The 24,404-nt window shown below is 59.8% G+C and overlaps 5 protein-coding genes and 3 non-coding genes across 10 annotated transcripts; 3 read left to right on the forward strand and 5 right to left on the reverse strand.

The window, feature by feature from the left end:
- Nucleotides 1-3,894: 3,894 nt before the first annotated feature.
- MSRB1 (methionine sulfoxide reductase B1) lies at nt 3,895-8,473 on the reverse strand. Its single transcript, XM_077906139.1, has 4 exons — nt 8,314-8,473; nt 6,454-6,602; nt 6,031-6,145; nt 3,895-4,733 (listed from the first exon to the last, which is right to left on the reverse strand). The coding sequence occupies exons 1-4, from the start codon at nt 8,366-8,368 to the stop codon at nt 4,702-4,704; spliced, it is 351 nt and encodes a 116-aa protein (XP_077762265.1). The 5' UTR covers nt 8,369-8,473; the 3' UTR covers nt 3,895-4,701.
- Nucleotides 8,474-8,640: 167 nt separating this feature from the next.
- On the reverse strand, nt 8,641-16,568 carry RPL3L (ribosomal protein L3 like). Of its 2 annotated transcripts, XM_077906140.1 has the most exons (10): nt 16,356-16,513; nt 15,708-15,900; nt 13,793-13,961; nt 11,944-12,079; nt 10,496-10,682; nt 10,236-10,396; nt 9,929-10,030; nt 9,436-9,531; nt 9,148-9,267; nt 8,657-8,950 (listed from the first exon to the last, which is right to left on the reverse strand). In XM_077906140.1, the coding sequence occupies exons 1-10, from the start codon at nt 16,356-16,358 to the stop codon at nt 8,894-8,896; spliced, it is 1,224 nt and encodes a 407-aa protein (XP_077762266.1). In that variant the 5' UTR covers nt 16,359-16,513; the 3' UTR covers nt 8,657-8,893. The 2 variants fall into 2 exon arrangements, with proteins under 2 accessions (XP_077762267.1, XP_077762266.1); XM_077906141.1 differs by lacking the exon at nt 10,236-10,396 and having other exon boundaries at nt 8,641-8,950; nt 16,356-16,568.
- Nucleotides 16,569-18,693: 2,125 nt separating this feature from the next.
- NDUFB10 (NADH:ubiquinone oxidoreductase subunit B10) lies at nt 18,694-21,183 on the forward strand. The gene is made up of 4 exons (XM_077906153.1): nt 18,694-18,960; nt 19,990-20,128; nt 20,382-20,521; nt 20,910-21,183. The coding sequence occupies exons 1-4, from the start codon at nt 18,813-18,815 to the stop codon at nt 21,011-21,013; spliced, it is 531 nt and encodes a 176-aa protein (XP_077762279.1). The 5' UTR covers nt 18,694-18,812; the 3' UTR covers nt 21,014-21,183.
- RPS2 (ribosomal protein S2) lies at nt 21,165-23,080 on the reverse strand. Of its 2 annotated transcripts, XM_077906150.1 has the most exons (7): nt 22,882-23,080; nt 22,722-22,811; nt 22,355-22,462; nt 21,927-22,100; nt 21,684-21,843; nt 21,378-21,469; nt 21,165-21,290 (listed from the first exon to the last, which is right to left on the reverse strand). In XM_077906150.1, the coding sequence occupies exons 1-7, from the start codon at nt 23,056-23,058 to the stop codon at nt 21,210-21,212; spliced, it is 882 nt and encodes a 293-aa protein (XP_077762276.1). In that variant the 5' UTR covers nt 23,059-23,080; the 3' UTR covers nt 21,165-21,209. The 2 variants fall into 2 exon arrangements, with proteins under 2 accessions (XP_077762276.1, XP_077762277.1); XM_077906151.1 differs by lacking the exon at nt 22,722-22,811.
- LOC144318806 (uncharacterized) lies at nt 21,339-24,162 on the forward strand. Its single transcript, XM_077906154.1, has 2 exons — nt 21,339-23,449; nt 23,720-24,162. The coding sequence occupies exons 1-2, from the start codon at nt 23,138-23,140 to the stop codon at nt 23,828-23,830; spliced, it is 423 nt and encodes a 140-aa protein (XP_077762280.1). The 5' UTR covers nt 21,339-23,137; the 3' UTR covers nt 23,831-24,162.
- On the reverse strand, nt 21,529-21,657 carry LOC144319825 (small nucleolar RNA SNORA64/SNORA10 family). Its single transcript, XR_013385535.1, has one exon. It is a non-coding gene; the product is annotated as a small nucleolar RNA SNORA64/SNORA10 family (small nucleolar RNA).
- LOC144319823 (small nucleolar RNA SNORA64/SNORA10 family) lies at nt 22,166-22,299 on the reverse strand. Its single transcript, XR_013385533.1, has one exon. It is a non-coding gene; the product is annotated as a small nucleolar RNA SNORA64/SNORA10 family (small nucleolar RNA).
- Nucleotides 23,515-23,641, forward strand: LOC144319840 (small nucleolar RNA ACA64). The gene has a single exon (XR_013385549.1). It is a non-coding gene; the product is annotated as a small nucleolar RNA ACA64 (small nucleolar RNA).
- Nucleotides 24,163-24,404: the final 242 nt, after the last annotated feature.

Below are 24,404 nucleotides of genomic sequence, written 5' to 3' on the forward strand. Positions count from 1 at the left end.
GCAGAGCCCATAGGGCCCTATCTCCTATCTACTCCTCCTCCTGAAATGCAGCTGCCAAGCCCTTTGAAGCCAAGAGTAGCTTGTAAACGTCCTTGTTGGAGATGAAACATGATAAGACATGAAGCCAGGGGCTGAAGCACAGATAATCTCTGCGGTTGTACAAGGAATAAATCATGCCTGCAGACAGACCTCCGGGAGGTGAGGGGCTGGGTGGAGGGAGCCCAACCGCAGGTAACCCTCGGCCCCTCCCCTGTCAGCCACAGGACGCCCACCAACTGTCTTCTCTCCCTTCTTGCCTCTTAGCTCTGGTCAACACAACCCTCGGGCCAGGCGCTCCTGGGGTCCCCGCATCTCCCAGACCACAGCCACACTCACGCAGATGCACGGCTTGGCTCGCTCGCCCTACAGAGGGAGTGAGCCGAGGGCCGTGCAAGCTGGCCTCCTTCCTCCGCTGCCACTGTGTGCAGCCCCCACGGGGCTGAGCGTCTGGAAAGGAATGAGATGAATGCGCTGTGGTCTGTGACCTGGGGTGGGTGAGCCCTCAAGGGGACAGCAGGGATCCAGTCTGTGCACACAAACAGGAGACCCGCCCGGGGCCCTGCCGCGCGGGGGAAGGACAGAGCCACGGGGGAGCCCCCAGGAGAGGCTCTAGAAGGATTCTGGCACGTGGGGAGGGGAGAGGAAGAAGGAGCCGCAAACTTTAGAAGGCAGGAACCGGGGGCAGATTTTAGGTTGGAGGCTGGCTGGCCTGGAGGCCCAGAGGGAGGGTCTGGGTGCAGGGGGTGGGTAACAGACACCGCACAGTTCTGGTACCTTCGTGGCGTGGATCCAGCTGGAGATACCGGGTCTGACGGCCCCGCCCCCTGCCGTCGGAGAGGCCGCCGCTGCGCCCCTGGCGGCGCCCCCGGGAACTGCAGGGCCTCGAACCCGCCGCGGAGCTCGCTCGCCCCCCGCCCGCGCGCCCCGCGGGCCCGGAGACCTCCCCGGGGAGGGGTCCTTGAGCACCGGCGGGCTCGGGAGTGGTCCTCGCGCCGGGTCCCCTAGCAGGGCCGCGCATGAGGGTGGGACACGGTGGCCGGCTTGGAGGGTGACCTTGGCCGACCTCTCTGGGCGCCTCCTGCCACTTGCCCGCAGCCCACAGGCATGTGTTGAAGTTTGGGGACATGGAGGAGGTTGCGGGGGTGAGGTCCGGAGCCGTCTAGCAAGAAATAATTCTTGAGACGTCTTTGGTGCAAAGTGGGGGTTTTATGAAAGCCCCGGGACAGGACCCGTGGGCGGGAAGAGCGGCTGAGTATGTACCTGGGAGTCGGGAAGGGTCTGGGGATAGCGTCCTCTCTAAGGAATTTTGGAAGCGAGGTTTCCAGGACCCTGAGGGGGTAGCTATTGTTGGGAAAAGGTCACTTATTACCGTCTAATAAACCCTGCGTCCTGAGACCCTTCAGATGTGTATTGTGGGCCACGTGCTTGGGGGGGGGGGGATGATCCCCAGCATATATCTTGGGGGGTTTAGAGATAATGGAAATTTCTAAAGGAATTTTTATGTGTTGAAGTAGACCTACAGGCTCCTGGGGTCGGGCTAAGACTGCCTTCTGCACTTAGCAAAGTATGAACATCCAGGCAGCTGAGTCCGTAGACGAAGGTCCCTCTGCCTGTTTCAAGGGCTTGTCAACGTGCCACCCCAGGCTGGTGCTTGGTCCTCAGCTAGCCCTGTGTCCCCATCACATGCATGGGGGAGGGGTGGGAGCCTGGGGCTGGGCCAGATTGGCCCTCCCACCAGGCCACGGCTCTCCCGGCACTTGTCACTCAGAGAAGCAGCAGCAGCAGCAAGGAGCAGGAGCCCAAGCAGCTCGCTCATGCCCCCTGCCAGCCACTCCTAGGCGAGGCGGGGCGGCTGCAGGAGATCCGCGGATCCCTGACCCCCCCGCTTCTGTCCCCGGGTGCCCCTGCGTGCATGGGCCTGCCACTGCTGTGGACTGGGGCTGGACTGGTGCTGACATAGCCCGAGGAGCCGGCTGCCCCTGAACAGAACCCCTGGCTGTGAGGCCATGCCCAGGAGGTTCTGCTTGGTAAGGGAGGGGGCACCACTGGGGGAGCTGGGTTTGTTTCTCAAGGAGGAAGTGGGGCTGTGGGCCAAAGGTTATGGTGTAACCCAGCAGGAGGCAGGGGTGGGGGAGATTCATGATTCCAGGTGAGACACCTCCTCCCACCGGGTGCCTGCTCGGAGCCATCCATATCCAGGCTCCTGAAGAAAGGGGACCTCGGGGCTTTGGAGCCCACTCTTCTCCCACCACCACCACTTCAAGGACCCTGCTTCTAGCCCTCCCCACGGCCAGTGAACCCGGATGGGTGGACGTGTGCCTCCCCCGGAGCGCAGGTAGTCAGGCACTGCTCTCACAGCGGCCCTGCCAGCCTCACCAGCCCCAGTCCCAGCCCAACACACCAGCAGGTCCTTCAGCCTACCCTGCGATAGACCCCGCTGTAGACAGGTGACCCCAGGGGCAGGTCCCAGACACGTCGGCAGCCCCAACTTGGGACACGGGGGGTTCCTGCAGGAGGAAGTCAGGCAGGGGTAGGAGCTGGAATCACAGGGTGGAGGGCACATCCTCTGCAGGCCCCGGCAGGGGGTGTTTCCAGCAGTTGCAGCCAGTACTGGCCACCAGCCGGGCAGAGATGGAGATGTTTTCTAGTGAGCGAGGCTGCCCAGGTGGCGGGTGGGGGCAAACGGCAAAAAGCCCCTCCTGAATGGGGTTCTGCAAGGTCGGCCTCGGTGCCTTCTGTCAGCGCTGACCCCTGCCGGCTGCTGCACAACTCCCTCGGCACAGGTGACCACTGACCAACTTGGTGTCTGGAATCTACCCCACACAGTGGCATACGCTGAGTCCGCACATCTGTCATCACCCCCTGCCCCGCCCCACCCCCAGGAGACGGGCTGGGTTCCGCAGAGGAAGGCTGAACTCTCCACCCAAGGTCACACAGTGAGCTAGCAGCCCCTGCACAGGCCGGGGACCCCAGGCCAGTGGGGACCCCTGGCCTGTGGCTGGGGGTCGGGGAAAGGGCAGTCCCACCCACATCCCCTCTGGACCGCCAAGGTGGGCAAGGGGTTCTTAAAGGATGAATCCACGCTGACACTCCCATCTCCGTAAGCCTTTGGACCCTCCCTCTACCAAACCCTCCCTCTACCAAGGCAGTGCATGGCAGGGCATGTCACCTCCACCGCCGGCCACCTTTCGGTCCATATCTCAGCCAACTGAACAACAAAGAGAGCCGCCCCTAGACCCCTGAGCTGTATCATTAAACCTGGAATCTCTGATTAGTGAGCCCTTATCTATAAATTCAGCCTGACCTAACTTTATATTCCTTTCACCATTATCCCACCCCTTAATATCCATTCTTACACACGATCCTGGATTTGTCGACATACATTGGAAAAATCGTGTGGTTCTTCTGCAGTACAACCTACCTCCTCTGGGGCGGCATTTTGCACCACCTCCTCCAGGACTGGAGCATGCCTGGGTGGTGCCCTCAGGGCCTTTGTACATGCTGTGCTGCCACCTGGGAAGCTCTTCCAGCTTCTCTCAGCTGTCACTGCTGAGCTGAGCTGATCCTCCTCAACTGGCATCCTCCTCCCTGACCAGTGGGGCCAAAGCACTAGCTTCCTAATTGCCCCCCCACAATCCAGCATCACTGCCCTGCTGTAGATATTCACAGCCTTTACCATCATCTGACATGAACTTTCCATCCTCTCAAACACACCAGAAGACCCTGAGGGGCAGGGGGGCCCATCTGTCCTATGGCTGCATCTCCAAGAACCGGGCTGGACCCACTCAGTAAATATCTGTGGAACAATGAAACAATGTGTCCCGGCCTCCCCGACATGCATGAAGACAGCATGCCCGCGGTCCATTTGTTTATTATCTCCTGATGATGCCAGAGAGGAGTGAAGATGGGAGGGGCTTTGGTGTCACCCACCCTCCCAGGCAGCAGGAGCTTCCAAGTGTGTGCAAGAAGGCACAGCCACACTCCTGGGAAGGTGTGAGCTCCCCAGCCCTGGCCTTGCACAATCAAGGTAATGGAGCAACACCCACTTTCCTAAGCCTGAGTGAGGCAAGGTGTACCAATCCAGATTGTGAAACAGGGTTGAGGATTTCTCTTCCCGTAACTGACACATCACAGGTCTGTCCCCTTGGCCTGTTCCTCTAGCAGGTCACAGATCATCACCACTCTGGCTGCCTGGAAGGGTTTAACCAGAGTGAATCATGTAGTGACTGCAGCTGCAGCAGCCAGCAACGGCTGCCCCCTTGGCATTCTGGCTCCCAGGATAGCCTGGGGCGGTGGGGGTGGGGAGCACAAGCTTGGGTGAGGGCCAGAGCCCATCTCAGAATCGGGTCCCACAGGGTGAGTCCAGACAGGGCAGTGGGCTGTGGAGAAGAAAAGGTGGGGTGTGCCATCATTCAAAGGCGAGCTAGGCTGAGAGCCTACCTCCTTGAGCCTCCCATGGGAGCAGGAGGCCAAGGTAAGCCCACAGCTGGGCCCAGCAGGCCCATCCTGGGCTAGCAGTGCTTTCCCCCAAGAGAACCTGCACAGAGCCAAGATTTCCCGATGCTTCAGGAGCCCCCTCCCCTGTCTCAATGTCTGGGGTTCCAGTTCCAAGGTGGGATGGCCGGAGGGCAGTGCCAGCTGGAATGGGTATGTGCTGTCCACCTACGCCTCCTGAGAGCCAGAAGTTCCTTTGCCTAAAAAAAAGGAGGGAGGAGAGAGAAAAACAAGTCACTGCTACATTACAATTCAGCCGCCATTCCCTGAGCAGGCCAGCCCGCTCCAGCCTGAGGAACAGGGCAGTCAGGAGGACCCAGGCACTGGGCTTGGGGGAGTCTGTGTGCCCCATATGGCTCCCCAAGATCTCCAGGAGAGCCCAGTCTCTCCTTCCTCCACAGGACAAAGAACAGTAACTACAAAAGGACAAAATCACGTCACACCCTATCATTGCCGGCCCCTTAGACACCCTCACTTAGCCCCTAGTCCTCACGGATGGCAGCCGGCATGTGCGGTCAGCAACCCCATTTCACAAAGGACCAAGCTGAGGTCAGCCACTGGTCACGGTCCTGCCGGGGGCAAGTGGGGATCTGGGCTTTGAGCTACAAAGTGTGGGGAGGAGCCCAGAGGGGCCGGGTGGGCCGAGAGACGTGCTGACTCGTGAGCACCTGGGTGAGCGGAGGGCTAAGGACCATAGGGGATGCCGCGCGCAGATAAAACTCACATGAGCAACGGCTGCCCAAACAACCTGGCAGCACTCGGAGCCCTGCTTTCCCAAAGATTGACTTAGGCCACCTTGCCTTTACATTTCATTTATGCTACATGCGCGTTACCTACGTTAGTCAGGTAATGGCTTTTATCGCAAGTGAAAATCCTCTTTGGATTTACTTCACTTAGTGAAAGCAGGAACTGACGTACACGGTCTTTAGTAAAAGAGAAGTGGCACCACGAAAGCTTTCAGAAAGTGGGAGATGCTCTTCGCTTTACACCATTTCTGGCTTACGAAAAGTTTCGTAGGAGCGCTCCGTGCTTGCAGAGAGTGGGAGAAGCCTGTAACTGCCCCCGGGAGCACCCATCTGAGCACTTGCTGCCTGCCAGGCCCCACGTGTGCCACATCAGACAGGCCAGTGGAGGAGGCTCTGCGAGCACGCCCACTCTGCAGAGGAGCCCTGCTCAGAGAAGCTCCGGCCCCAGCCTCGGTCCTCAGCCTCTGAGGGCCCTGCCTGCCCCTCTAGTCTCCAGCAAGGGCCAGGCCCCCATGGATAACCCTTTGCCACATCCACCCTCAGATGCCCCTCTGTGGAGGCACACATGGTCAGTCAGGACCCCTGCCCCCTTGTCCTTTCAGGGTTGCCCTGGGCAGCTCCTGGGCTGTATGCTTTGGGGCCTCTATGTTTCATGTGTGCAACTGTGAATGGATGGAACAGTGTGTCTCCCACCCCTGGGCCTCAAAAATGTACAGCAGGCCTGTGTCCAGCTGCCAGAAGGAGAGCTCACCTTTCGGGATGAACTTCAGTGAGCTGCTGAATATTCAGAAGCGGGACTTCCCCGGCTTGGGGCCGTCATTCAGGAACTCGTGGCCCAGCCCATTCCCACACTTGCCGCAGGACACCTGGCAAGACCACAAAACAAGCGCACAGTGGCTCCCCGTGTCCCCAGCAGATGGTGTCCTCCCACACCCATTTCCCGAAGTCACGGCTGGCAGGAGAGGCCGACCCCCTTCCCGGAGTCACACAGGAAAGCGGTCCTATTTCCCTGCTTCCGTCAGGACCCCAGGCTCTCCCAGGAGTTTGGGCTAGCAGTTCACCTGGCTGAGGCCAGAGGCCTGGGATAGACAGGCTCTAAGCCCCTAGAGCTGTGGGGAGCCCTCAGGCCCCCCCTGGCCAGCACCCCTCACCACCCTCTGCTACTGCCACCCACCTTTAAGGCTTCAGGCGAATTGCGCTCTGGACGCTTGGCCACACTATCTGCATGAATGGTCTCCGTGAAGGCGGGCCACGGGGATGAGTGTGCGTACTTTGAGCGGCTGGAGAAGAGCTCGTGGCCACACTTGGCGCACACATAGACACCTGGGGGCAGAAGGAAAGGGAAAGGGTTACAGTGGCTCCAGCCTCTCTGGGGTGAGCTCCCAAATACTCAGGCCTAGGAAGGTCCTCCCCATGCCGCCCCCTCAGGCCTGGGTACTGGCTCTGTGGGGAACACACCACAGAGCTCACGTCCAGTGGTCCTAGCACCCACCAGCGCCCAGGGAGCCACTTTTCACTTATCTCATTGACTCGTGTCTTTAGTCCTGTGATGCACACCTTTCCATCTAGCTTCATCGTTTTGTTTAAGTAGAGTCCCACGCCCAACACGGGCCTTGCACTCATGACCCAGAGACCAAGAGTCACGGGCACTACCAGCTGAGCCAGACAGGCACTCCTTTTTCATTTTTTTTTTTAAGACGACTTCTCCATTTTAGAGATAAGGAAGTGAGTGATGCAGAACACTTCACTGCAGAGTGTGCAGTCAGGAAGGAGCCCAACAGCCCGATGAGGGCCCAGCCCCTCTCCCCTCCCAAGTGGCCATTCCTGATGCCCAGTGAAGCCTTGAGCTGGACTCCCAGCCACTGGCCTGCTCTCCACATGGGAAGAGAATGGTCCCCAAAAAATGGTCTGCACGCCAGACAGGAGGCCCAGGAAGAGAGAGAGCTAGGGAAGAGGTTTTAACCTATCCCCAAAAGATCACTTTGAGGAAGGATTTAAAAGGTTGTAAAACTGACTTGCAGCACAGGTAATCCCTTGGGGCCCCCTAGAGTACCCAACACCCACAGTCCAGCCTGAGGACAGCCTTCCCCGGGGTCTGCCAACTACTCAGCCTTTGCCAGCAACTGGAGAAGGAAGCAAAGAGGAATGAGGAGCCACTGTGTTAGTGGACCTTCCAGCTTGGCAGAGCAGCCCGATGACAACTGGGGTCCCACAGCCAGAAGGCCTCAGGGGAGGTCTTTGGCCAGGGAGTCCTATGTCACAGCTAACATCCAACAGATGCCCAGTGTCACAGCGCAGCCCCCTAGAGGGCTGACACCCAACAGATCTCCCCCTCCCCCAAGAAAGAGCACTGCCCTAGTCTTGCCTGTGGGCATGTTTTTACCAAATTAGTCCACGACCAAGCAGCACAGCCCAGAAGGGTACATGCCAGGGCCTCAAAGCCTGGGACCAGGGCGGTTGTGCATGCCGCACCACTCCCACTCCCCCCACCTGCACTCAGGCCGTCTGGTCAAACTTCACAGGCACTTAGTGGCTTGGCAGCTGCCCTGGTTATCCAACCCCAGGGCTCTGGGCCGACTGCGGAAGCCCCCGGCAGGCCTGCTGTGTCCGCAGGGGAAGCTCTGTGCTGGGACGAGGGACGGGAAAGGGCAGGGCTATCATCAGGGAACCCCTGGACAAGATCCTCCATCGCGGCCCTCCGAAGTCCAGATCCCAATCCAGAAGCCCCCCGACCGGCGGCACCCCTGCCGTGTGCCCTGACTCCCCAGAGTCCTCCCGGAGACCGCCCCGCTCACGCGTTCCTTGAGGTCAGCGACCCCGCTCTCCAGCGTCCACTCTCCCGTCACGTCCCCGGGCCCCTCCGTCCTCCGGGGCGCCCTTTACCCACGTGCACTCCTGCCCGCGCGGCCACACTCGCCCCCCGCCCCAGGGGTCTGCCCCTCCGGGGCTCCGAGAGCACCGACCGGAGGGCAGCGACCCCCCCTCTCATGCGCGCTCCCGCCCCGCCGCCCTCCCAGGAGGTCACAGAGCATACCCGGCTCAAAGTGGTTCTGGAAAACCTCTCCCCCGAAGAAGCTGCAGAAGGACATGGCGCCAGCAGGACAGCACGGGAACCGCCGCCTCGGACAGCTCCGCGGCCACTAAGCCCCGCGGGCTTGGCCCGCGCCCGGGGCTCCGCCCTTCCTCCCGCGGACCAATCACCGCCCGGAGCCTGCCCGGCACCGCCGAGGCCCCGCCCCCCCCGCGGACCAATCACGTCCCGGACGCCGATACACCGCCCCCGCCGCCCCCGCCGCCCCCGCCGCCCCCGCCGCCCCGCGCTCCCAGCTCCCGGACCCGGCGAGTAGAGTCGCCTCTGCACTTTTTTTTTTTTAAGATTTTATTTATTTATTCATGAGAGACACACACACAGAGAGAGGCAGAGACACTGGCAAAGGGAGAAGCAGGCTCCAGGCAGGGAGCCCGACGTGGGCCTAGATACCGGGTCTCCAGGATCACGCCCGGGCTGCAGGCGGCGCTAAACCGCTGGGCCCCCTGGGCTGCCGGCCTCTGCACTTTATTAGACAGACGCGACAGGCGCCGCGCTGCTTCCGGCTCCCTCCATCGCAGGCCGCCTACAGGTCTCTCGAGGTCTCCGGCTTTTCCTTCTCCAGATGCTTCTTCTGCGGACCCTGGATGGGAGGTTGGGGGCACAGACGAGCGCTAGCCGGGGATACGGCCCTGGCCGGCTGCAGCTCCTCTGCCGTCCCCTGCCCCAGTCAGCACCGGGGGGCTGGACTCCTGCGCGCCCGGTCCTGGGGCGCCCCCGCCCCTGCTGCAGCCTCCCGGCTGGGAGAACGCCTCCCAGGGAACCCGGGGCGGGGCTCACCATGAAGGCCCTCTTCTCTTGGGCTGTCTGGAAGCGGCCGTGGCCAAACTTGGAGGTGGTGTCGATGAACTTGAGCTCGATATTCTCCAGGGCCCGGCGGCTGTGGTGCACCAGGAGGGACTGGGGGGTCCGTGGGAGGGGGGAACAAGATGCAGGTCCTCAACCGCCGCCTCCCGCCACCCCAGCCCCTCCCGCAGCTCCTGCCGGGACCCCTCCCACCCCCACCGTCCTCGGAGCAAGGCACAGGACAGGGCAGGCTGCCCCCGAGCCCCCCACAGAGGCGCTGACCTTCCTCAGGGTGATGACCCGCTTTTTGGTGCCCGCGATGCAACCCTTCAGCATAACGAAGTCGTTGTTGACTTCGCCGTAGTGAGGGAAGCCGCCCTGCGGGAAGGTGGGTCAGGATCCAGGCCCTGGTGATTGGTGCCAGCCCCTGGCCCAGGGCCACACCCAGGATCACTAACCAGGTTGGCATCTGAGCCACATTTAACAATCTACGCTTCAGTGAGGGAGAAACCGAGGCTCCGGGAAGTCAGGTCCCTTGTTCCGGGCCCTGTGGCTGCTGCAGACCAGCTGGGGTTGGAACCCGGTGGCCTGAGTCCAAGGTACTCCACACCCCATGACAGCACCCGGAGTGTAAGTGGTGTGCACACAGGAGGCTCGGAGGATGCAGGAACAGCACGCAGTGTTCACCCAAGTGGCCGCTCCCTGGTGCCTGAGCTCCTGGGGTGGGGCAGCACCCCACACGCCTGCCGCACACGTGCACGCCACCCCCACTTACCAGAGGTGTAATGGACTTGTCGGTCACATCGTAGCTGGTGGCCGCGTTGTTCTTGACCACCTTCCCCTCTTCCATGTGCAGCCCCCGGCCAATGCGGTAGATCTGCCAGGAGGAAGGGGCCATTGCAGGCAGCCGTGGCCTCTGCAGCAGGTGCTCTGTCTACACCCGCCAGCATGTGTGCTCAGACCCAGGCCTGGGCAGGGGCATGTCAGAGCCTCTAGGGGGGCCTGGCAGCGTCCGGGTCATGCACCCCACCCCCTGACATCAGGCCATGAGTGTCCCTGTGCCAGCAGGACTGTGGACGCACCTTCTTATTGAGCTCAGTGCGGTGGTGGTAGCCCTTCTGCCCAGCCCGAGCAATGGAGCAGCCCACACGGGCAGGGTGCCAGGCGCCAATGCAGGCCACCTTGCGCAGCCCCTTGTGGGTCTTCCGGGGCAGTTTCTTGGTATGCCAGCGGCTCGTGACCCCTGCAGGGGGCCGGGGGGAGGGCTAGTGGCTAGAGGCCAGTGTGGCCTCCACCCTGTCCAGGCAGCCTTCCTGAAGCCCCCATCCCCACCCAGCCCTACCTTTGACACCCCGGCCCTTGGTGACGGCAATGACATCGATGACCTCGTTCTGGCTGAACACACTGTGCACCGGCACCTGCTTCTCTAGCCGAGCCTGGGCCCAGGCCACCTTCTCAGCCACTGTGCCTCCATTCAGCTGGATCTCCATGATGTGGGCCTTCTTCTGCCGGAAGGGCAGCAGCTTCATCTGCAGGATGTGGCACAGCCAGTCGGTTCCCAGAGGGCCACAGCCCCTACTTGCAGACATGGCATGACTGGCTGGTGACCCCCAGCAGGCTTTCCTGCACGCATTCATTCAACGGGTGACCAGGGCTCCGGCCTGTACGGTATATTCTGTGCTAGGCTCTGAGGGCACAGCATACGAGGCAGACAGGAACCACTACCTAGCCCTCATGGAACCACTGCCTAGTTGGGGGACAGAAATCAAGGAAATTCTTAGATAGGACTGAGTATTCTAATGGAATATTGTGGGTAGAGGGGACAGTTATTGCCTATAGGGCAGTCGAGGAGGACCCTTAGAGGTGACCCCAATAATAAGGAGTCACGGAGTGAAGATCTAAAATTTTTAAGACCAAAGGGAACCGCATGTGCAAAGGCCCTGTGGCAGGGAGTTGATGGGATGGAAAGGATACTGTGTGAGGAGGAACACGGGTCAGGATGAAGTCAGAAGTGAGCAGGGGCCTGCCTGGGCAGGTCTTTTGGGGAGAAGCTTGGGCTTTATTCTAAGTACCGAGTGTGACCCAGCATGGTTCATGTTTCTGGAGATCTCTGGCTGCTGCTGTGTGAGGTCACAGCACAGTGCTCAAGAAGTACTTATGGAGCACCTACTGTATACAAAGCTCCGGGTGGGTGCTGGAGGCACAGCACTGAGCAGGCAGCCGGGGCCCCTGCCCCATGGAGCTCCAGGCCATCAAGGGAAATGGACGAAACCCATGACACAGGTAACCAGGAACGGCGAGTGTGAGAGTGACAGGCAGGGGAGGAGTGGGGTGCTGCTCCAGACCTAGGCAGGCTGTCCCTGAGGCACCAAGGAGGGTTCCAGAATAAGCCAGAAGCCATGAGTCACCCTGACAGCCCGCATCAAGCCAGATCCTGTGTATGAATGTTGCCTCACATACACACTAGTGCCAGGACCCGAAGGGAGGTGGCTGGCCCTCTCTGCTGGACATTTGGCAGGAGGTCTAGGCCTTTCAGGGCACGCGAGGGCCTTGTGTGAGCACCAGGCGTGGTGAGGGCCCCACAGCCCTCAGGGCACGGACACCTAGCATCCCATCCCGGGCACTGTGCCGGCGCAGCCAGCCACCCCACCCTTTGGGCCCGTGCCCCATGCTCGTGATATTTTTAGGCTGACATTTGCTGGGGCTCCTGGAAGCTGGGGTGGAGGAGAGAGAGGGTGGGCCCAGGGACCAGCCCGACCGACCGAGTGTGGACAAGGTGGTAGGGCTGACCTGAGTGTGGACAATGACACGAATGACCTTGCAGTACTTCTTCATGGCGGCAAAGTCTTTCTGCAGCTGCTTCTTGCCATCGGCGTCGCGCCACTTCTTGCAGGCCTTGGTGAAGGCTTTCTTCTTGCTCTTATGCCTGAGTCACACAGGAGACACTCAGAGGGGCCGGCCAGGGCAGCGCCCCAGGCCCGTCCGGGACGCACACGCCCACGGCTCACCAAGCAGGGCTCCTAGGACAGTGTTTGACCCCTCCTCCCTCCTCCCCTTCCTGGGGAGGCCACGGCTGAGCCCTCCCTGGGGGTCCCTCTTCCAGCCGCCCCCAGTAAGCACAGACGGTCCCTTCCTCTCCGGGTCTCAGGCTCCTCCTCCGTAGAGTGGACGCCCTCGTGCCTCTGAGGCCTGCAAGTGACTGTCAGATGTGCCACAGCTTGAGGAAGGGGTGTGCTGGCCAGCCCCACAGCCACCTGCCTATGTTGCTAGAGCTCCAGACCCCACCTGTAAGGCCAACAGCCCATAGCGACCAGGCGCCACGCCACACTGTTGGTCACCCTCACCCAAAGTCTGGAAGGTAGACGTATGGTCCCCATTCTACAGACAAAGAAACCAAAGTTCACAAAAGTCAAAGCCCCTGGATGACGGGCAAATTGAAAGAGCAAAACCAGGATCCCTGGGTGGCTCATGGGATCCCTGGGTGGCTCTGAGGTTTAGTGCCTGACCCGCCCAGGTCGTGATCCCAGGTCCTGGGATCAAGTCCCACACCAAGCTCCTCTTGGGGAGCCTGCTTCTCCCTCTGCCTGTGTCTCTGCCTCTGTCTATGTGCCTCTCGTTAATAAGTAAATAAAATCTATTTTTTAAAGATTTTATTTATTTATTAGTGACACAGAGAGAGAGAAAGAGAGAGAGAGAGGCAGAGACACAGGCAAAGGGAGAAGCAGGCTCCGTGGGGGAGCCTGACATGGGACTCAATCCCGGGTCTCCAGGATCATGCCCTGGGCTGAAGGCGGCGCTAAACCTTAGCAGTTTAGCTAAGCCACCAGGGTTGCCCAGTAAATAAAATCTTAAAAAAAAAAAGAAAAGAAAAAGAAAAAGAAAAAGAAAACAAAAGAAGAAAGAAAGAAAGAAAGAAAGAAAGAAAGAAAGAAAGAAAGAAAGAAAGAGCAAATCCAAGGCCAGCTGTCATTCGGTGAGCTCTTTCCGTGTGCGGAGCACTGGACTCACGGCTCGTGTGAGCCTCCCAGTGGCCGCGTGACACAGAGATCTCTCCATCCTGCGGTGTCTCCGTCTGACGGTGTCTGTGACGGTGTCTGTGACGGCGGGGCACAATCCTGGAGGCTCTACGAGGCCAGCCAGCTTGCCTGTGGTCATACAGCCTGCTCTGGCTCATGGGCTGGTGCTCGTTAGCTCCCACAGAGGGCCAGGGTGGGGTGTGCCTCCGACTCAGTGAGGATGGGAGTGTCTGTGAGGTTCCTTGGGCAGGTGGGCTTCCCTTTCAGGACTTAGTGCCAGGGAAGATCTAAGGCCCAATTATGCCTTTCTTTCTGAGGAGAAGAGCTTGCTGCTGGCTCTTTCCCTTTTCACCCTGGCTGCTAGGAAGCTCTGAGCCGACACTGACATTCCATCACATTAGTGCTTTAACATAACCCTGAGGGTTAGAATACTTGCTCCCTCTCTTCCACTACCCCAGTTCCTACTCCAGTCTCCTAGCACTCGCCTTTTATTGAAGCAAAGGCAACCCCCCATAGCCACGCTTCCATCCGGCTGACCGTTCTCCTGCCTGCCCACCCCCGCCGCTCCAGGACAGGGCTGAGGATGGAGGGACAGGCCAGCTCCACGCAACGGCAGCCCTCACCAGTCCTTGTAGAAGCGGCGACGGCACTCGTCACTCAGGTGTTCTGCGAAGATGGTCTTGAAGCTCCTCAGGCCTCGAGGGGTGGCCACGTAGCCCACAACGCCGATCACCACTAGAGGCGGCGTCTCCACGATTGTCACTGCCTCCACTTCCTCCCGCTTGGAAATTTCTAGATGAGACCCAGAGACAGGAACATGGAGGAGGGCCTGCGGGGCCCACGGGGGCAGGTGGTAGGTGGAAGAGTCAGCTACAGCCCCTCCTGCCCAGGGGCCCCACTGAACTCCAGCCCCCGGCCCTTCTCCCTCTGTTCTGCCCTGGGCGTGGAGCAGGTGCTGGTCAAGGCACGCTCTGGCTCTGAGATTTCAGGCAGGGCCTGCCTGCTCCCTGCCTCAGTTTCCCTGCCAGGTCATCTGGAAATGAGCTACAACAGCCAACAGCCAGGGCAGCATTCCCGAAGGGCAGGGTCGGGACTCCTTAAGGGGAGCACACAGGATCATCTTTAATTTTAATGGTTATGAATGTATGTGGTCAAGTTCTAGAAAAATACCTATAATTTGTCCAAAACCAATGATTTTATAAAAGTTATTACTGAGACTGATACAAAGTAAAAGTTTATGTTTAAATCATATATTAGGAGAAGGGCACCTGGGTGGTGCACTCAGTTAAGAGTTCAACTCTTTATTATTATTGTTATTATTATTATTATTATTATTATTAACGAGAGACACAGAGAGGCAGAGACACAGGCAGAGGGAGAAGCAGGCTCCACGCAGGGAGCCCGATGTTGGACTGGATCTCAGGATCTCGGGGTCACGCCCTGAGCCGAAGACAAACGTTCAACCACTGAGCCACCAGGTGCCCCAAAGTGTCCGACTCTTGATTTCAGCTCAGGTCATGATCTCAGGGTGGTGAGATTGAGCCCCCTGACATCGGGCTCCATGCTCAGCGGGGAGCCTGCTTTACATTCTCTCCACCTCCCCCCGCCCCCACCCCCTCCCCCTCCCTGCATTCTCTCTCTCTCTCTCAAATAAATTTTAAAATCTTGGGCAGTCCTGGTGGCACAGCGGTTTAACGCCGCCTGCAGCCCAGGGCGTGATCCTGGGGACCCTGGATCGAGTCCCACGTCGGGCTGCCTGCATGGAGCCTGCTTCCCCCTCTGCCTATGTCTCTGCTTCTCTCTCTCTCTCTCTCTGAATAAATAAATAAATCTTTAAAAAATAAAAAATAAATTTTAAAATCTTTAAAAAATAAATCAATAAAAATATTGGAGGAGAGATGAAGGAGGAGAGATTAAGAACAGATGAGCAGGTGCCAAGCAGTTGGAGGGTCGTGGCTGAAGCTATGAAAGGGCAATAGGAAGGACCCCTGTGGGGATGGAATGTTCCAGGCACACACTTACACAGGACAGAACCTGGGAGAAGGACATGCGTGCGCGGGCGCACACACACACGCCCTGACCAGGGAAACCGGAACAGCATCCGTAGGTTGTATCCACATCGATACCCGGTTGTGACCTATTCCCACACTTTTATAAGGTATTTCCAGGGGGAAATGGGGTAAAGCGTGGGGATCTCTGGATTTTTCCTTATTACAGCCACATGCGACCCTGATCACAAAACAAACCGCATGTTCGGGGCACCCGTCTTTGAACGGCAGCTCCTCCCTCGCTAGCGGGGCGCCGGGCAAGTTTGGGGACCGGCTGATTTCCTCAGTGACAGCGCGGCCCCCACGGTGTGGTCGGTGCCCAGGGCTTGAGGACAGCGCTCTGAACGCGGCGCCCAGGGCGGGGCCTCGCCCTTCCCGGGGCTTCCCCTCCTGGCCCCCGGTTCTGGCTCCCAGCACCCCGAAGTCCTTGGGGGCGGTGCCAGGCGGGCAGGCCGCGCCCCGTCCCCGTGGCCCCGCCGCAGCCACTCACTGAGCCCTGGCCTGTGCACCTCTCGCAGCGTGTGCGTCATGCCGGCCTTGTAGCCCAGGAAAGCCGTGAGGTGCACGGGCCGGCTGGGGTCGTCCCGAGGCCACGTCTTCACCTTGCCCCGGTGCCGGCTGCTCCTCTTGTGGGGCAGGAAGCCCAGGTGTCCGTGCCGAGGGGCAGAGAACTTCCGGTGGGACTGGGGGCAGGAGGGGGCGGTCAGGGCCGGGGCGTCCCTGGGGGTGTGCGCTGAATGGGCCCAGCCCCCAGACGGGAGTCAGAGACCCCAGACTGGGACCCGTGGCCTCGAGCACCTCCCTCTGTCCACAGGGAGAGAGGGACAGTGGGCTCAGGGGCTGTGTCTCAGGGACAGAGCCAGCACGAGCTGTCCTCCCCCTCGGGGTCCCTGCTTCAGTGGGCTTGGCCCCAGGAGGACAGGCCCCCACTGCGGCTGAGGGCTAAAAGGACAGGGGGCCACGGCCATCTACCCGTCTCTTTGCCCACTCAAGGCCTGGCAAGCCGAGCTCTGGCCCCCCGCTGTCCCCTTCCGGGAGCGACTCCCCCGCAGGCCCAAGGCCCATGCCTGCCGGGAAGGACTCCAGAAGCCCACGTGGCCCTCCCAGGAAGCCGGCTCCAGCCCCCCAGCCCACTGACCATGGTAGCTGGTCCCCGCAGGTCAGGGAGGGAAGGGGCCTCCCGACAGGCACCGGAGGTCGAGTGGCAGGGCCAGGACGCATAGCAGCCAGCTCCCAGATTTAGCCCCTGGCAGGGGAGCTTGGTTATGTCCCGTGGCAGGCACGGGCTCCGGTGCCAGGAGCGCGCCCGGCCTGGGGCGGGGCAAAGGGGGCATCCGATGGGCAGCCTGGGGTGGGGACACCTGGACCAGGCCTGTCACTCCCTTCCTTGAGGGCCCTGGAGCTGGGCCACACCCTCTTTGTGTTCAGCCTCGCGGCCTCACGTTACCCTCCCAGGACAGGAGCCCCTGGGCCGCAAAGGAGTCGGGGAGCCCCAGGTGCGGCGGGGCTTCCTTCAGGCCGCTGGTCCAGCGTGCTGGCCATGAGGCACAGGGAACTCTGGTCCTGGGGCTGAGAGTTGGGCTGGACAACTGCGGGGGGTGCGGTGGGGCAGGTGGTAAGAGCTATGATCAAACACTCTGTGGTTATAAAGTTCAGATCCTGAAGAATTAGTTTCACAGCCTGACACGTCCGAGCGCCTGTGGACCGTGCCTTGCTGGTGCTAAGACTCACTGCTAAAATGTCACAGTTCTCTTCGTTCGTCACAAAGCCGGGTCCCGCAGGAATAAAATCCTAGGAAGGGGCAAGCATGAGGCCCCAGAGAGGCTACCCGAGGCGAGGAAGCACAGAAGGGACGCCCACAGACTCAGGGCAAAGGGCCTGCCCCAGTGGAGGCCTGCGAGCGCTGTAGGACAGCCCGCCCTGGTGGGACTGATGCCAGGCCCACAGGCCAGAAAGCAGAGGGCCGGGCACAGAGCCACGAGCTGCATGGGTTCCTCGCCCCATTTGCCTCCTGCTGCTTCTGCTACATGACCTGCAAGTCCCGCTGCTGCCTGGTAGCAGCCGACAGCTGCCACCCCGGTGCCTTCCCCTGAGTTCTCTGCTCTCTCCTATTCTGCTGAGCCATGTGGTGGTGGCGGCAGCAGGAGCAGCTCCCACCTGGATCTATTGGGTCCCCCCTTGTCCAGTCAAGGACTGCCTGGGTGGCTCTGTCAGTGAAGGGTCTGTCTTGAGCTCAGGTCATGATCTCAGGGTCCTGGGATCCCAGTCCCATGTCAAGCCCCACATAGGGCGGAGGGGGGGTCCCTGCTCAGTGAGGAGCCTGCTCCTCCCTCTCCCTCTGCTCCTCCCCCTGCTACTGCACTCACTCTCCCTCTCTCTCAAATAAAGAAATAATCTTTTTTTTTAATTCTTTTTGTCGGGATCCCTGGGTGGTGCAGCGGTTTAGCGCCTGCCTTTGGCCCAGGGCGTGATCCTGGAGACCCGGGATCGAATCCCACATCGGGCTATCGGTGCATGGAGCCTGCTTCTCCCTCTGCCTATGTCTCTGCCTCTCTCTCTCTGTGACTATCATAAATAAATAAAAATTTTAAAAAATGTCTAAAAAAATTCTTTTTGTCAGCATGTATTTTACCATTTGCTATTTCTGTGATCACAGATTCTCTGTATCCACAGAGTTGATGGCTCCGCGCCCCTGGCCCCAGTCCCTAGGCATGAAGTGACCAGCGCCCTCCCTGGTACTGGCCAGGGGCCCTGGCGGTCATGGAGATCACCCAGGGTGGCCATCAGGGCCAGGGTCAGCACAATAGCCCTCAGGGGCAGGGCAGAACCATCAGAACTAGGCCGCAGCACTGGGCACCCCGGGTAGAAGCCACCTCCCCCTGTGGGTGGGAGAAGCCTCTGGTGGCAAGCCCGAGAGAGGACCCCCAAGCTCCCTGGCATTAGCCAGTCCAGGAGAGGCCCTAGAAGACAAAGTGGAACCCAGAGAGGGCTGAAGGGAAGAGGCAATTCAGGAAGGCTTCCTGAAAGAGCAGGGTGTTTGGTAGTTTGTTCTAGTGGCCAGAGTTCTCCAGAAGAGCCCAGCTGCGTTTATCTTGCTCCCTGCTGCATTTGCACGAGCCTGTACACGTGCCTGTACACCCACGAACCTGTGAACAGTTCACTTATTCCTGTGTCTATCTGGTCTTAGAATGTAAGCAGGAAAAAAAATAATACTAATGCAAGCAGGGGTCTCTGCTGTCTCCACCAGAGTATCCCGAACGCCCAGCACACCGGACACGTGATGGAGACACAGCGGGCAGGCCACGCGCGCAGGGCTGACCGGGCCCACCATTGGGCTGGCCGAAGGAACTACAAGTCCCATGCTGCCCCGCGAGCGGCAGTCGCCCTTCTTAGCGCAGCCGCCCTAGCGCCTCCTCTGCGGCTGGCGAACTACAAGTTCCATGGTGCCTCGCGAGCACCGCCCCCGCCCCCTCCTGCGCAGGCGCAACCTCCCTAGGGCGTCCTCTGCGGCGGGCGAACTAGGCCGTGGGACCCAGGCGGAGGCCGGTGTCGCGCGCCCGAGAGTGGACTGTCTCCGCCACGCACCGCCGCCGCCATGCCGGACAGCTGGGACAAGGATGTGTACCCCGAGCCCCCGCGCCGCACGCCGGCGCCCTCGCCGCAGACCTCGGTGCCCAACCCCGTAACCTATTTGACGAAGGCCTTCGATGTCCTCGTGGACCGGCCGGTGACCCTAGTGAGAGGTACGGACCCCATCCGGGGCCCCCGCCGCTCCCCGGGCTCTGCAACTGCACCCCCCCCCGCTCCCCCTCCCGCCCCGAGACCCTCACTGTTTCCGGCCGGCACCGCCCGGGGAGCCCCCCCTGCACCCCTGGCCTGCAGCTTGCTAAACCTCATCCTCCCTGCACACCTGCACAGTGACCGCGGTGGTCGGGTGATGGCCGAGGTTCCCTCAACCTAGATGTGCCCTGACTTGTATTCTCGCGTGTTCGCGTTTGACCTGTCCATATCCCCCATCTCCGGTCCAAACCAGGCAGGTGTTTAAAACAGCTCTTTGTTGCCCGATGTGTTGTGCAGCTAGCCCAGTGGAGGCAGCAGCAGGAGCGCACGGGCACTCAGTCACTAGTGCCAGGCAGTGCATCATGCATTTCATTAACCAATTCATTCAGCAACAACATCTGGAGTGTATAGCATGCCCTGGTGGCTCTTTCTTTAGATAGTCCGCAGATCAGACCCCCGCGGCTGGGAAAGGCACAGCAGGGGACCCACTCTGTTTCTTACAAAGTGTTTTATGTGTCTGGAGGGATGATTTCACTGGTTCCTACCAGTCAACTTTATGGGCAGGGATGTTGAGGCCAGAAGGTCACTGGTGGCAAAACTGGCACGGGGCCTCTGCCTACACAGGGAAGCCTGTGTGGTGGCGGAGGTTGGCCAGGAGGTAGGACTTGTAGAAGGGTGTGGGCTCGCCGAGCATGGGTTAAGACTCCTGAGTTCTCTGGGCCTCAGTACTCTGTACTGGGATCTACCCAGAGAATACCCAGGGTGCCTGGCTCCCGGGAGGCCCTCCGTCAACAGTAGACCTCACCATCTGTAAACCCAGGACCACCAGCCACACCCATCCAGAGTCTAATTGGCAGTCTTTGTGAAAGCTAGGAACGTTTGGGAAATCTGCCCCGTCCGTGGCTTGTGAGAAAGAACAAAGCTAAGAACAGTTCTGACTGTGGCCTGTGTAAACCAACGGGGCCATTGAGTCTGGGGTTTTTTCTTTACAGAGTTTATAGATCGGCAGCATGCAAAGAACAGGTATTACTACTACCACCGGGAGTTCCGCCGTGTGCCAGACATCACAGAGTGCCAGGAAAAGGATGTCTTGTGCATGTTTGAAGCAGAAATGCAATGGAGAAGAGACTAGTAGGTCCTGCCTGTGGGTGTTCCTCCTTAATAGGGGAATGGTGAGCCTGGCACGGTCAGCATCTCCTGTTGGGCTCTCATTCCCTGGGGTACCGTGGGATGGTGGTCAGCTGGCAAGAATGCCTCCTGGGGTTGGCCCAGGTCTTGAGGGTGCAGCGGCCAGACAACAGAGCTGTAAGGTCTCATTTTCATTCTACCATCTCTGGGTACAGGGAAAGGATTCCTCAAAGACCACTTTTCTGGTTCTTTTCAGTAAAGTGGATCAAGAAATCGTCAACATTATCCAGGAGAGGCTGAAGGCCTGTCAGCAGCGGGAAGGTGAGAGCTATAGGCAGAACTGTGCCAAGGAGCTGGAGCAGTTCACCCAGGTGGCCAAGGCCTACCAGGACCGCTGTAAGCACCCCCCCACCCTGGCCTCTTCCTTGAACCTTCCACATTCTCTCCAGTTTTTGGTTTTTTTTTAAGATTTTATTCAGGAGAGACAGGGGCAGAGGGAGAAGCAGGCTCCATGCAGGAAGCCTGACGTGGGACTGGATCCCAGGTCTCCAGGATCATGCCCTGGGCTGACAGCTGCACCACCCGGGCTGCCCTCCAGTTTTTAGAAACATCACTGCCCATAGAGTGCCAGTTGGTTGGGGGAGAGGTATTAAGAGAATCACTACATCCCAGGTCCCTTTTCTGCTCAGCACTTAGCTAGCTGCGTTTCCTCCCCACTTAGAGAAGACCCTGGTCTGCATCCTGGAAAACTGGCCTGACTTCCTTACTCCGGTCTCTTTCCTAGATCACGACCTGGGAGCCCATTATTCTGCTAGGAAGTGCCTGGCTAAACAGAAGCAGCGGATGCTGGCAGAGAGAAAAGCTGCTAAAGAGGCTGCTGCTGCCTAAGGCAGCTCCTTGAGCCTCTTTACAAGATTATCCTCAAAATAAAAAAATAAGAAATCAGTTTCTGGTAACACCTTTGATCTCCAACCTTGACCTACTAATGACTTGGTTTATCTACCTTTAAATTCAACTACTGAAGAGAAATAAAGAAAGGCACTATTAACAAGCTTTAATTCACTTTTATTTTTCTTGTATAAAACTATGTGGTGGCCACAGCTGGAGCCTGGGTCCTCTGCACGGAGACTCTGGTGTGGGTCTTTACAAGATGGTCAGTGAATTCCTAAAAAAAGACAAGGTATGAGTTGTAGCCACACCCCAGCACCCCGTGCCCTTGTCTAGGTTAATGAGGTGTCTTGGCAGGCGGTACCTGATAGGGAGACTTGGTGAACACAGTCTCTTTCCAGAGATCAGGGGTGAGATAGCTGTAGGTCTTAGAGATCGCATCAAAAGTAGCCTTGGCTGGAAGAGAAAACAGAAGAGGGTTGGCGGATTGGTGGAACACCCCAGATGCAGACAAAAGCTGTTGCGCTCCTAGGAACAGAGAGGCCAGTTGGGGCCAGTCTGCCGTGCATTAGGAGGGCCTTCCTCTATCTCTCTGAAAATACGCCAAGCACACAATAAGTGTGATTAAGCGGAGCTGAGAGAGGCCACAGTGTCCACGAGGACCACCTACCAAAGTTCCCCAGGGTGGCAGTGCAGCCCCTGGCCGAAGTATAGCAGTCGTCAATACCAGCCATCATCAGTAGCTTCTTGGGCACAGGGGCCGAGACAATGCCAGTGCCTCTGGGGGCAGGGATGAGACGCACCAGCACAGAACCACAGCGACCAGTCACCTACAAAGTGTGGAGATGTCAGGAAATGAGCTATGGGGAGCCTGTGCCATTGCAGAACCCATCACTCACTACCCCAAGCCTACCTTGCATGGGACAGTGTGGGGCTTGCCGATCTTGTTCCCCCAGTAGCCTCGTCGCACGGGGACAATGGAAAGCTTGGCCAGGATGATGGCCCCACGGATGGCAGTGGCTACCTCCTTGGAGCACTTGACGCCCAGACCCACGTGTCCGTTGTAATCTCCGATGGCAACGAATGCCTGTGAAGAGCCTGAGATGGCTGGTGGTCCACTGGCTGGCACGGCCTCAGCAGCCACCAACCAGGACCTGTGGCACCCCTCCAGGAAAGAGTGGCCACAGTAAGGCCACTCTGAGGTCCGGAGGAGATCCTTTCTCTCTCTCCCCTTTACGAAAGCCACGCGTGTGACAGCAAGCATGACCATGCAGAGCTGAGAGAGTTCTCCCAAACCTCTTGGCAGAAATAGGCTGGGAAACCAGAAGGGGACTAGGATACCTTGAACCTGGTCCGTTGGCCAGCACGGGTCTGCTTTTGCACGGGCATGATTTTCAAGACCTCATCCTTGAGGGACGCCCCCAAGAAAAAGTCAATGATCTCAGATTCCTATGGAGTAAGAAACAATGTCAAAACCACTTAACAAAAGCTCAAAACCCCTGTAAACGGGGTTAAGAACCTCCACCTGGACCCGTAGAACTGGTTTTCCAGTTGCCCAGGCTCTCCTCTCTAAGCCGGGCACTCACAGTCAGAGGTAGGGCACCTGGACACTCCCTCTCCCCCGACCCGTGGAGCCTTGGCCCCCGTGGACACATCCCGCCCCAGGCCGAAGGAGCCTCGCGGAGACCGCAGCTGCCCACGCCGCTACCTTGATGGGCAGAGAAAACAGATAGATCTCCTCCAGAGACTTGATCTTCATGTCCTTGACCAGGCGGCCCAGCTTGGTGACGGGGATCCACTGGAGGAGAGGCGCGGGTGAGTAGGGCCCCTGACCGGCGCCGCCCAGCCCCCACCAAGCCTGAACCTACCTCCTTGTCCTCCGCCTTGCCTCCGCGAGCTCCGCGGCCCCGGCCCCGGCCCCGACCACGGCCACGCCCGCGGCCCCGGATGCCGCTGCCGAAGCCTCCGCGGAAGCCGCCGCGGCCTCCCATTCCGGGGCCCCCGGGGCCTCCGGGCCCTCCCGCAGCACCGGCGTCATCCGCCATTTGCTGAAAGGGACGCGAGAACCCACCAGTCAGCGAGGCCCTCCCACCCGCGGGCGCCGGGAGCCACGACCCCCGCCCGATGGCGCCGCGGCGCGGGTGCGAGCCCCCCCACCCGACCGCCGCGAGTTCCCGCCGCCCCGGCCCGCGCGCCGCCGCCGGCGACACGGAGACTCACGTGTTCTCTCGGAGAAGAAGAACGAGTCCGCGCGGAGGGAGTATTTATCCTACACCAAGTACCGCGAGATCTCGGGTGCCCCGCCCCGAGCGCGAGCCTATAAGAGCGGTGGAGGCGCGCTCCCAGGCGCCCCGGCCGGCTCCCCGTGCGCTTGCGCACATTGGCTCTGCGCTCCTGCTGCCGCGTGCCGCCGCGGCCCGGCTGCTCGCGCTGCAGGTAGGCCCGCGCTGCAGGTAGGCCCGCGCCTCGCCGCGTCCCCCTGCGGCAGTCGGCGGGTCGGCGTTGGTTGAAAATCACCTGCGGCCCTGCCCGTGGCCGCGGGTGAGATTCGGCGCCCAGAGCCACCGGGGGCCTCAGCTCACCGCCCACTGGTCCTTGTGGAGAGGTGAAACCCAGGCCCCGACAAGCGCCCCGCCGCCCCGGGCCGCAGGTGCTCTGGCCCTTGATCCCTAACCTCTGACTCCTGACCCCGTGTTCTGTCCGCAGGACGCAGACGCCCCGGAGCGCGGCCTCCTGCCGCCCCCCACCCCAGCTCCGCCAGCCGGGCTCCCGCGGGTCGGCCGGCCCAGGTCCCACACCGCACAGCTTCCACAGTAGCAGGTCAGGTACTTTTGCGCTTGAGGGGACTTGGGCGGGGCACCGAGCCACCCGCAGGTGCGAAGGGGAAGCAGGGCGGCCTCCAGGAGGAGCCCCGCCGCTCAACTCAGTTACCGACCCCGACGGGGAAGGATGTGCGACTTCCTCGGGCAACTCCGCCCGTGAGAAGCCGCCCTCACCCTGAACTCTCGCTCAGAAAAATCCCTCCCGACTTTCTCCGCGAAATAAAATTTCTTTGTTTGCTGGGCTTGCTTACGGTTTTGCCATGGCTTGCATGTCCTGAATTGCAATTGTGTTATTCCCAAATAAACCTGTTTTTGCCAGTGAAATAACTTTTATTTTCAAAATTAATACAAGCGTGAGAGTGTAAGATTGCCTGCTCAAAGGTTTTCATCCCACACCCCCACCCACCCCCCCACCCCCACCCAGGCCGTTGCTCTCAGGAGGGAGGTGGGGTCTTCAGGATATGGTGAGCGCCCTGCTCTTGCTACTGAATCTCCGGTTCTGGTTATGTGCCTCAGGTGTGGAACCGTGCTGGCTTCTCAGGTTGCAGCTGATGTCCCCAGATGGGCAG

The sequence above is a fragment of the Canis aureus genome, chromosome 8 (assembly GCF_053574225.1).
Source record: "Canis aureus isolate CA01 chromosome 8, VMU_Caureus_v.1.0, whole genome shotgun sequence".
NCBI classification, from domain to species: Eukaryota; Metazoa; Chordata; class Mammalia; order Carnivora; family Canidae; genus Canis; species Canis aureus.